We start from the raw sequence: 12531 nt of genomic DNA, 5'->3' as shown, positions 1-12531 counted from the left end.
TATTCGTTGGATGCAAAATGTAATTCCTCATCTAAGGAGTATCCATGTTGCATACTTTTGATGGACACCGCTACACGAAAAATGAGAAATACATGAAAAAACGTAATTGCACTCACGTTTTTCATGTATTTCTCATTTTTCATGTAGCAGGGTCCATCGAAAGTATGCAACGCGGGTACTCTTTGGATGAAGAATCAAATTATGCATGCAACGAGTGTTCCCACTCGAAATTTGAGTAACCCATAGGGAGATAAGTTGAAAATACGAGTTGAAAAAATATTTTATTTTTTCCCTCTTAAATTTGATGATGTAATGTAATCTTATTTTATTATTTCCACTATTATTTTATAATTTCCTTAGGAAGCCCATTTTAGACCTCAAAAGTCCCCTAATGAGCACACAACCTGCAAATATACCAACAAAATCCTCCAATGCTCCAGAAAAGAAACACTCAACTCAACTAGTGTTTCCCTTGTCTCTCCCAACAAGGATCAGCCACAATAGCTGAGATTCCACCTCCCACCTGTGCACAATATTCTCCCTCTGCACTAGCCCAGGAAGTGCGAAAAACCCACTGAATAGAAACTCTCTCTCAACTCAAAAACTTATCCAAAATGCAACAAAACACCCAATCCTCCTTTGCCAAATTTCTCTCGGCCAAATCTCTTCTAAGTGGTGTCGAAATCACAACTCGACCTCTCCTCACTACATCTTCCAGGAATACACACCACCTGGAAACATTGGATACAAATGCTAGAAATCACAATGAAAACCTCCTCTGAAAGAATGTAGATGAACCTCTCTAGGGTGGCACTCGAAGCCCCCCGATGAAAGGGTGAGCTCTCCGCTTAAAGAACTCTTGTTGAACAACAAGTGACTTGGCTAAGCAGCTCGAGCAACCAAAGAGAAATTCAATATGCCAAAGATGATGAAACGAAGAGAGTTGCTTCCTTACATAGATTTTGTGGAACACTTTTCCCTCCAATTCTTCCTCCATCGTGGGCCCTCACTTAACCATCTCCATGCAAAACTTAACCACAACCAAAATAACTTTTCCTAAGTCTAATCTCCTAATAAAATCAGATGGGACCCACTAACTCCGAAATTGGCCCCATAATATAAAAATTAATCTTGTTCCAAAATAATTTAGGAAGGGACATGAAAAGATCTCATTGTGTGATTTGGAAGGCACAGAGCGGTTGGATATTCATGGCACAGGTTCTTGATGCTTGGTACCTACCTATTAGATACCTACATGAGGTAAAGACGAGGCACAGAGGGATCCCAACAATTAGCAGCATATCACAACGATAGACATAGAGGATTGGGGCTTTTGGACCTCCAATATGTTATGGGATCCATGGATCCAATGGATTGGTGGGATACTCCACTCCTTAGTGAGTATTGTTGGGATGACAGGCGGACTGATTCATTCACAGGCGGACACATGGGGGATCATTGAATCTCTCACCATAGGATGAGGTATATTGTTGCTCAGGATTGGGGCTAACCATGGAGTGATAGGCACCGACACTGTTGAGTCGCTTTGGCAAGATTCGCTTATCCTCCATCATCGCATATATTATGACCAAGAGTTATGGGAGAGGAGGCTCTGTTATGAGCATGTTAAGAACTCAGTGATTACCAAACCGTCACCATGTCAACAAGATAGATTCCTTTTGCGACAGGCAAGGGATTCTAGCATAATAGGGTTGAGTAGTTCAACTACCCATAGAGGTGAGTGGATTTCTACAGGGGAGGGTCATCCAATCTTCCATTTGGTTTCCATGATTCACTAATGGCGTGGGAGACTTCATCAACATGGCAAGATGGCCAGTAAGAGGATTGCAGGAGGAGCTCATCCATGAGAGGCTTCATTCGCATGGGGATTGCGTTATATCTTCAGGGTCCCACAATTAGAGTGCATAGAGTGGACTATTCAGTAGGGCAGCTTCATGAGGATTTGCATGGAATTTCACGTCGTCAGGATGCTCTACATTTTGGTAGAAGACAAAGGGTTCCTAACGCCCCTATCTGGCAAGATAGTGAGTGGAGCAAGGGGTGCTTCACGTTGGCTTGGGATCTTGGTATCGAGGAACTCCTTCGCTATAGGATAGTACAACAATCAGGGCGATCCAATGGCGTATTTAGAACCCTAGTGAAGTTTGCAGTGACAATGGGGATCCACAGTCAGAGAGGGTGCGTGTTCAAGCACTGCTTGAGGACAAACAATTTTTGGTGCATTGGAGGAGCTTGCGGAATGAGGATCCTACTTGGGAGGGGGAGCACATACTTGAGCATCCAACACCGAAGTTGCTTGGGGACAAGCAACATTTGGGAGGGAAGAAATGTCATGTCCCTTCCTAAATTAATTTGGAACAAGACTAGTTATTGCATTTTGGGAGCCAATTTTGGAGATAATGGGGCCCATTCAATTTTTACTAGGAGATTAGACTTAGGAAAAGTTGTTTTGTTGTGGTTAAATTACACATGGGGACCACCCACACTCGGGAAATACACACTCCCTAGTTCAATTTGCATGGAGGTGGTTAAGTGAGGGCACATGATAGAGGTAAAATTAGAGGGAAAAGTGCTCCACAAAATCTTTATAAAGAAGATAACTCTCCTCATTTCAATCATCTTTTTGGTAATATCAATTTCTCTTTGGTCGTTCGAGCTACTTAGTCGAGTCACTTGTTGTTCAACATGTGTTCTTCAAGCGAAGAGCTCACCCTTTCTTTGGGGGATTTCGAGTGCCACCCTAGGAAGGTTTTCTTTCATTTTTTCAGGAGGAGGATCTCAGTGTGATTCCCAGCAATTGCATCCCTCTCCAGGTGGTGCGTATCACTGGTGGACACAGTGAAGAGGAGGTTGAGTTTGCTTGTGGCTTCTTGCAAAGGAGTATTGTGAAGGATTTTTCGGAGAGGAGGAATAGGAGGATTGTTGGCATTTGGGAGAAGTTTTGGAGCTGGAGTGTGCTACTTCACAGGGTGATTTTCGCACTTCCTAGGCCAACACAGAGGCAACACTAGGTGTTCACGTGGAGGGTAGACTATCAGTCTTTGAGATTGAACTTTACCATAGAGGTTAAGGGAAATATTTGGAGAAGTGATTGCTACAATTTCATGAGATTGGAGGATGATTTCGTTGGGGTTTATTGAAGACTGTTTTCTAGAGCAGCTTGGAGGGCATATTAGAGGTCAATTTTGAAAGTTCAAAATCTGGCCAAACCATTCTTGGGTTTTTCTGAGTTTTTGACAAGGATCCTAGATATAAAGTTTTATAATTTTCTGAGCATCGGAGGTAGGGTTTTTCAACCATATTTTTGTAGGAGACATTGTAGAATTGTTGGGGATTGCATAGGGCATATTGGAAGCCGAATTTGGGAGGTTGGATTCAGCCCAAATCCTCTATGGGTTTTTCTGGGTTTTTGACAAGGATCCCAGATATAAAGTTTTAGCATTTTCTAAAAACTAGAGATGGGGTTTCTTGCAGTTCTTTTCCAGCCAACAATGCAGTTTCTAGGACAATGCAAAACATTAGAGTAGTCATTTCCAGCTTCGACATTATTGTTTTATCACCTGGGCCATGTCCAACTTGTCTTTGAGGCAAGCCCAGGTGCATTTCTCCATATTATTGTACTTGCTCCATTTCATTAATAAAATGGCTTAGTTGGTTTTTACTTCTGGAGTTTTTATGAGCATTTATTGATTGTTGAAAATTTTTGTGTATAAACAGTTTTTGCTTTGCATATCATTGTTTATTTAAGTTTGGAACATTACACTCAATTACGATAATGTCTAGTAAGTTTGAAATATTATATAGAAATGCAACTTATTTTGTTATAAAGATTTCATATCACAAGACATTTTCATTTTATCATATGTGAAAACCTCAGTGTCTCCAAGACAAGGAGGCTACATTCTCAATGGACTCTTTCTATTGAGTGGTGATTTCAAACACTGAACAAATTCTTTGAAAGCAATTTATGTCCACTGTCATCTAATATAAATTGGATTAACAAATATAGAATACCATCAAATTCAAAGCCTCTCTTTTAAGTTTGCATACAGCTTTTAAATGTGCATTTTTTGGTTGGAGAGTCCGAGTACAAAGTGTTGACTTCCACTTATTTTACAACACAATGAAAGAGAATCCGATAATATGCCTAAGCAGAGTGCAAATTGAACCTCATGAAATATAATAAAATATTAGCTTAAGCAAAGTAATTGCACTTAAATTCTCTAATGAATGTTTAACATAGTAATCTGATTTGCAATATCTTTTCCAAAAGAGGATTGATATCCACTTAGATCATGATGAATGGCTTCAAATTTTTCTTTAAGTCTCTCAATCTGCAAAAGCATGCAATAGAAATGAAAAATCAAAGTCGCAGACAAAATTCCTTCAGTTCTTCTTCGAGAAAATAATAAAGAGGAAATGAAATTGAACAATTAGTAAAACAGAAATCAAGGACTAAAGGAATGTACCCTCCGAAGTTCAATCTCTAGATCCCTTTTCTGTTGGTCTAAAGCCCTTCGTGCATTTGCTATATCAAATGCATTATCCAAGTCATCTTCAAATGCAGCCTCCAAGTCTTCACGTAGCAGCGCTGGAAACTTGTCCACTACTGGCATGAGGAAGAAGCAATTGAACTGCAAGATAGCACTCAACATTGTTATCCCCTTGTACTAACCATTAAATTAAAATCTTCGGCTATCTACTTCTCATGAACAATATTTTATGACTCAAACGAATATGACTTGATTTATTAGCAATTATGCTTCACAACTTGAAAAGCCATGCCAATAATAAACATAATGCCCGAAGAACATTAATGTACATTAAATTTTTTAGAAGGTTACTAACAGCCACTTGGCTGATGGAGATAAACGTGACTTGGTTGGACAGTCCCTAAAACAAAGTTCTACCCCACAACACTATTCACCTTGCAACGCATTTGTAGTAAATGGCATAAAGTAACACGAACAATAAATAATATAACCAATAAGTCACACGAACAACAAATAAATAATCTAATAAATTCAAGCCGCAATAAGTCGGGTAACGAATTGAAGCCACTCCCCCAAGAAGCCAATGTTGGTGTTACTGAACTGATATTGATTCCACAAAAGAAAGAAAAGTAAATAATTAATGACTGTAAAATAGCGAGTTTCGAATTCTATATGACACTTGGTCATACATATGGGTACTCAGCCACTTCTTTCCCACTCTCGACTGTACTTGGGAAGAGAGGACCACTGGAATAAAATAGGAAGAGAATAAGAGCAAGTTGGCGCTAGAATAGAATATAAATATTTTTCAAGTTTAGGACATCATACATGTTTATTTTGTACCTATGTAATAAATGTTGGATTTCAGAGTTATTAACTTGGTCACTAGATGTTAGTTAATGGTGTAATAAAAGTCAATACAAATTACACATTCGAAAATTAATTACTCGTTGGGTCTTAACTAACTTATTAAGTTCTGTCACTGAATTCTTCGTCTGTAAGTACTATACCAATTACATGAATTGAATATACATTCCAGATTCTTGTCTCCTCACTATTTTTCTCTCTGTGCTTTCATAAATAAACTGTTGTAACAGAACAAGGACTAGGAGACAGTGAAGGATCAGAAGCACAAACTGTGGCTGCACCAAAGTCGGTTACTTTCCAAGCAGACAGGAGTCTTGTGATCCCAATGAAAGTGAATAGAAGCAAAGTTAAGTTATTTCAAAAGTTCTCAACGGAATTTGATTTAAAGAATACAATCTATGAAGTCAAAGGAACACCATATGACACCCATCAAGTCAAATCAAGAGGTGGTAGAGGCAACCTTATAGAATTTTCAGCAAAGTGGAAGAACCTGAGAATTTTTAAGCAATGATGTGAAGTGGAAGGGGCATAGCATGACCAAATATCCATGCAACACCACAATAAACACAGTAAAATTTATTCACATACATGAGAACCAAAACCAGTCAGTGATGGGCAGGAGAGCACAAGGTATGTAACATGATGGTGGCATGCAAAGGTCAAAAAGGTAAAGATGTTTGATAAAGCTCAATAAAATAGCAGTGTGAGATGACCAGCAAGACCTTGCCAGGGTAGTGTACCTGGAGTCATTCTTGGCAGGACAGGAAGAGGTGTGCACCAAAGTTGTCACACATTGACTCAGCAAAGTCTCAGGAAAGACTTGGCAAATACTTACCCCAAAAAATAGCAGGAAGAGGTGTGCACCAATGTTGTCACACTTGGACTCAGCAAAGTCTCAGGAAAGACTTGGCAAATACTACCCCAAAAAATAAAAAAATGAAAACATAATTTAGACAAGTGTGGGCAAGTCTGGTGAGCCTTGGCCAAGTCTCAGTTGATTCTTGGTGAGTTTGTCAGATTCTTGGTGAGTCTGGTCGAGTGGTAAGTTTAGGGCTGAGTAGGAGGCAAGTACTTGGCCCAGCTAAGACTCTTATGTCAAGATAGTGATACATCAAGTAAGCATCATATGTCAAGATAGGCATACATCAAGTAGAGGTATGAAAGTAACACCAATATACTGGATGACCATCCAACGTAGAGAAGTGAATCTCCTCCACCAAAGATCTCCATCAAATAATCCATCATCAAGAAGAGAAGAGGCTCCATGAAGGTGTATGTCCCCATATCCATCCAAAAGATCCATAGGTTCCAATTACAAGCCCCATCAAAGTGATGAAAATCACAACATGAGACCTCATACAATATGAGGTGTAACAAATACAATACATAGGAAAGAAAGCAGTGTTCCACCAAGTTTCCGTGAGAGGGGGATGCGAGAATGGGGAGATGCACAAGGGGGATGTTTGGGAGCACCCCCAAGTTTTAGGGAGATTCAAGGGGGACAAGGGGATGGGGGTGTGTGTGTCTATATCTATATATATATTCAAATTCAATAATGAAATTCAAATACATTGATTCAAATCATAAATGATTCAATGAAATAGAAATAATAAAATATTTTATACATTGATTAAATTCATCATTCATTTTTCTAGAATCTGATTAGTACTAAGCACAATAGTAGATATTAAAGTCAGGAGACTGGGACAGTAAACTGAAATTACTCAAACTCAAAAATAGTCAAAGACTTGGTCTAAGTTCATCAGTATCTAAATTCAAGACTCAAAAGTTATAATCTAAAAATGAACAATGGACAATGAACCAATGTTATCAGAACTGGATAGCTGATCGAACCAGTAAACCCCAAAACTAGGAATTGGAAAAAAAATGGACCAAAAACCATATAAACTTTCAAATTAAAAAAAATAAAAAATAAAATAAAAAAAATAAAATATTCACTTGCATCCATATGAATCCAAAATATTATACAGAAACATGCGAAGTTTCTCATATATATAACAAGGCTGCATATAACCAAAATAGCACCGGGTGCAATTCATATTTGAACAAAAAATACATGAACAAAGAGGCTCTAGATGACCTTTATAGTCCAAAAAAATTCATGCTATAACAAGTACCTACATATCATCAAAATCATTGCATATATTGGGATCCTCATCATCAATATTGTTGGAAAATGGAAAGAGGCAGCTATTAATTTTATTTTCCTTAACCTTGATATTTGTTTGTGAATCTTATTTATCTTCTTTATGTTCTTTAGTTAAATCTTTTCATCAAACAATATCAACAATAGTAATAGCAACAATAGAAGCCATAGATATTAGGCTCTCAACCAGGGAAAAACCCCTTCAAGGGTAAAACCCGAAAACTGTTCTCTTCTTAGAATCTACTTCAAATATGATACAAATACCCAAACCCTAGACCAAGTCCTTCCTTAATTTTGCACCACCTAACTTCAATACTGCAACTCGCCCTACAACTTTGACCCTGCAATTTCGGTCTTGCAGCGTCTCTAGAAACCCTAATCCAACCTCTTAAGACCTTCCTGGAGCAAGACAACTCTCCCAAGGTCAATGAGGTCAATATAGAGTTTTCTCCCTTCCAACTACAAGATTATGCACTCTGTTTTATTGCAACTCGGACTTGCAATTTCGGCCTTGCAGCTTATCTAGAAACCCTAATCCAGCTTCCTAAAACCTTCTTGGAGAAAGACAACTCTCCCAAGGTCAACGAGGTCAATATAGAGTTTTCTCCCTTCCAGCTACAAGATTATGAACTCCGTCTTATTGCAACTTGGACCTGCAATTTCAGCCTCCTTCTGCAGCACTAGAAACCCTAAATCTTAGCACGTGTGAGAGAGATAGAGCCCAAAAAATAGAAATTGTGTCCTTCCTTCTCCAAGACCTTCGCTCTTCTTTTCTACTTTTGCTAGCTTCAAATAGAACTCTTTCTTGATAGATCAAATTTGTGTAGTGAGTGTGTCCAAATGAGGTTAAACTACAGCTTTATATAGCCTTCTCAAGGGATCAAATTCCCTCCTTTAGGCCGACTTGTAACTATTAGGGCCAACTTGCACTTTTGGAGTTTCTCAGACTTTCTAGACTCAAAATAATTCTTTTTACAATTATATTTTGTCCAAAAGGGTCTTATAAACATGATGTTAACTCCTTTGACTCAAGACAATAAATCCTAAGACCTGAAAAACTCCAGAAGAATGAAGAACATGCTTTTACCTAGAAGACCATCAATAATGAGCATGAAACCCATGCTATAATAATAATAACTTTTCCTTTTCCTTTTCTTGTTTGTTACATAGGATACATATTGGAATGAATACAACAATTATGAAGACCGAAACTAGTTACATTTCTCAACACTTCCTCCTAACTAAGGAGGTATTCATAATTGTACAACCAGTAAAACATCATATCTCAAACTGAAGAGTTCTCACAAGAAGAGTCAGATTGATAAGCCATACTGTAAGCATCATCATCATGACCAACATTGTCTCTGAGGTGTAACTAGACAAGCTCTTCTTTAATCAAGAGCATTATGCTGGGAGGCCTTATGTATAATACTGCATTACCTCTACAAGGTACATACCCCATCTGGATGTCTACAAGGCATGTCCTTTTAGGACTATTCTTATCTTGGATCTCCATACCTAAGTCCTCCAAGAATATTGATCCTCTTCAACCACTCTTCTCTTGAATGCCTGTCCCATTCTCAAAGAGTGTCAGTATCTTTCCTTACTTGGATGTTATATCAAGGAAAACACAAATACTTATCCAATCCTTCGCCATTCTCCCTTCATCATCTGAAGAGAAGAATGCACATGTAATGTCCAACATCACTCCCTCTCAAACCGAGAGGACATCCCTATTCTCCTTTAATCTTGAGAATAGAACCTTGATCTGATACAAAGAGACTCCTTTACTCCCTCTCAAAAACACAAGAGATCTAGACTTCCTTTCTCTTTGGGAGGTCATCATCACAAGCCGTACAACTTGTCTTCATAAGAGTATCAGCTACCAGTTCTTCGCAGTTTCTTGACTCCCTCTTTCCTTTGCATTATCGAGCTTTCTTTCTTTCAAGGTATCATGGAGCCACCTTCTCTCTTCAATCTTGTGACAAGTTTCAAGGCACCTTTCTTGCTCATCACGTTCTTCAACATGAAGGCATTGCACGGAGCCTTCCTAAACTTCAAGTTGATCATAACTTCCTCTTGAAAGTGATCTTCATTTGACCTTCAGGTTATCTTCTCGTACTGCTACCATCCAACTTGACTTCATAGTTGCCAAGTACAAGATATTGAGATTTTCTCAATATTATTCATACATACCATCCATATAGTTGAACTAGCCTCAACTGTCATCATGTATCCCCGCAACATCCTTCCAGGTAGCAAAATAATATGTTAACCAGATAACCAACAATAATGAAAATCAGACTTACCTTACCATGATGACCTTCTCATTCCATTAACATCCTCATGGTCCATCTCCATATGAATCTTCTTTCATGCATCAAAGTGCCCAAGGATCGAACTTGATTACCAAGTTACAACTTTTCTTTCGGAGACTATACTGGATGTTAATCATTATTATATATATTCTAGACTCTAGAGTAAGTCAAATCCTATTATTTTCAAGCATCATATATCCATATACCTAAGCATATTTTATGACCAACTTTCTTTCCACAAGATTCTAGTTTCTACGCATATGAATCTTATCCAAAGTTTTATATCCAACATGCCTTCTTATGCTTTCATTCGATCATCTAGCTATTCATATATCTCACAAAAAGCTTGCATCTTGAACCATTGCATTCTTTCATCCCTTTACCATATTGATTCCACATTACATGGAATGTCTACTAATCTTTGTCATAGTGCTTCTTCCAAGAACCTTTATAATTATGGTTCTTCCAGGATCATGATGATCCAATTAAGCAAGATGACTTCCTCTAACATAATGTTAGATAATACTTGTTGAGAAATCGAGGGTAGCTAGATGAGGGGTGATTTCTCACTACTTTGATAACTGCTTGTGATATTCTTTTAGTTCAACTTGTAGTTCTTATGATTATTAGCTTCTTTTGTTGTTATTATAGTGTTCTAATCATCAAACAACTACCAAACATATGAAGATCAATAGAACAAAGTGGACACAAGATATAGGCTACTAGCCAGGGCTAAAACCTCTCCTAGAGAGGAAAACCCAAAGGAAATTCGTCTCTTCTTATAGAATCTTCAAATGATGAATTCCAAGACCTTTAGACCCAAGACAAAGACCCCTCCAAGACCAAGTCAACCTTTCTTTCAATGTACTTCTGCTCAACAAAGTCAATTATAGCAAACTTATCCAAATCCTCAACTTTGGCCTTTGTAATATGTTTTCACTCTCTTTTTCAATCTTGCAATTTTCGGCCGTCCTACAGTAGCTGCAACTTTGCACGTGTGTGAGTAATATGGTAAAAGAGGCCTTCTTCTTCCTTCGCTTAGAGTGCTTCTTTCTCCTTAGTAATGAGGCCTTCAAACTTGATCCTTTTAACAACAAATTTCAGCTCCTTTAGATGACTGCAATTTGGACTTTGCTACAAGAAAATGATGCCCTAGTTTTCGCACATGTGAGGCCGAGTATGAACCCAATTGCGAGGGAGGGAGGGTTGAATAGACCCTCCCTCATTTCATTTCATCATTGTTATGAGTGAGAGTGAGAGTGAGATTGAGAGAGGGTGAAAGTGAGGAGCAAGGAGAGAGTAAAAGAGGGCAAGGAGAGGGCAAGAAAGAGCAAGGAGGAAGGAGCAAGAGAGTGAGAGAGCAAGAGAAAGCAAGGAGCAAGGGGAGATTGAAGAGCTTGCAAGTGGAGATTGGACGCCAAAGAGGTAGGCTCTACAATATTGAGTAGAGTGTCCAACAATTTTTTTTTTTAATGTTTATTCCTAAATAAATACATAAATTTTTCTCTATTTCCCATTCCCATTCCATTTTTCTAAATTTTGCAGATTCAAAACTTCAAATTTCAAACATCATGGTTATATTTCTTGGTATTTTCTTCTTCTTGGTTCCTTTTTTGGTTATTATGGTGTTGGAGAGTAGAAAAAGGAGGGTTGAAATTGAAAATGAAGAAGGGGATGAAGAAGGGTATGAAGAAGGGGGGCATAGTGGATTTGATGAAAACCCCGGTGAAGAGGAGCTGGAGGAGAGTGAACATGAGTCAGCTCAAAAAACTAAACAAGACCAAACCCCATTGTGGAAATATGTTAACATCCCTGAAGCAGGGAAAGGGGGTGGAACCACTAAATTTCATTGCCCCCATTGCAACAATAATTACACAGGTTCATACACCCGTGCCAGAAAACATCTCTGCAGGAAAATGCCATGGGATGGAGATAAACAAATAGGAATCAAAACTTGTACAGGTGTGTCAGCAGCAAATAGAGCCAAATACGTAAGGGAAGAGGAAGAAGCCCAATACAAATCTAAAAAGTCAAAGGGTTTCTTTGAACCAAGCTCACAATCACATGCACAAAGAACTCTTTCAGCATCCTCCCAAGGCAGTGGATATGGAAGCACAAGGTCACCAGGTTTAAGGAGTAGAAGCATATCAGATTTCCTTGATGAAGGGTGTAGGAATGATGTGGATTCAAAAGTTTACAAGTTTCTCTATGCATGTGGGATACCATTCAATGTTCTTCGCTCACCTTATTGGCATGAAATGGTTTCTGCCATAAATGATGTCCATAAAGGATACAAGAGCCCTGGGTATGACAAGGAAAGAACCGTTGGACTTGATCATGAAAAAGCAAAAATATCACATTCTTTGAATAGAATGACAAGTTCTTGGACTAACCATGGAGTGTCCATTGTATCTGATGGATAGACAAATGTAAAAGGCAAGTCATTGATAAATGTTCTTGTTGTGTCTGTTAGTGGTGCCATCTTTCTTTCAACATATTATTACTCAGACAAGTTCAAGACCGCCATCAACATTGCAGAACCATTACTTGAAACTATTGACCATATTGGGCCATACAATGTCATCCAAGTCATCACTGATAATGCTCCTAATTGTAAGGCACCGGGAGAAATTATTGAGGATAAATACCCCAACATATTTTGGTT

At 38.4% G+C, this 12531-nt stretch overlaps 1 protein-coding gene across 1 annotated transcript in view; it reads right to left on the bottom strand.

Moving 5' to 3' along the window:
* Nucleotides 1-4012: 4012 nt before the first annotated feature.
* Nucleotides 4013-12531, bottom strand: part of ARC5 (P-loop containing nucleoside triphosphate hydrolases superfamily protein) — a 363658-nt gene continuing 355139 nt past the window's right edge. Inside the window, exons 11-12 of the mRNA XM_089397159.1 lie at nt 4491-4655; nt 4013-4355 (exon numbers count right to left, since the gene is read on the bottom strand). Coding sequence (XP_089253285.1) covers nt 4245-4355; nt 4491-4655 — 276 coding nt within the window. The 3' untranslated portion in view covers nt 4013-4244. The remainder of the gene's footprint in view (nt 4356-4490; nt 4656-12531) is intronic.

This window comes from Pinus tabuliformis, chromosome 1_2, assembly GCF_031772625.1.
Source record: "Pinus tabuliformis cultivar Carrire ecotype Pingquan chromosome 1_2, CPIR1, whole genome shotgun sequence".
NCBI lineage: Eukaryota > Viridiplantae > Streptophyta > Pinopsida > Pinales > Pinaceae > Pinus > Pinus tabuliformis.
Note: the sequence above shows the minus strand (reverse complement) of the source record. Positions and strands in the feature narration are given on the sequence as shown.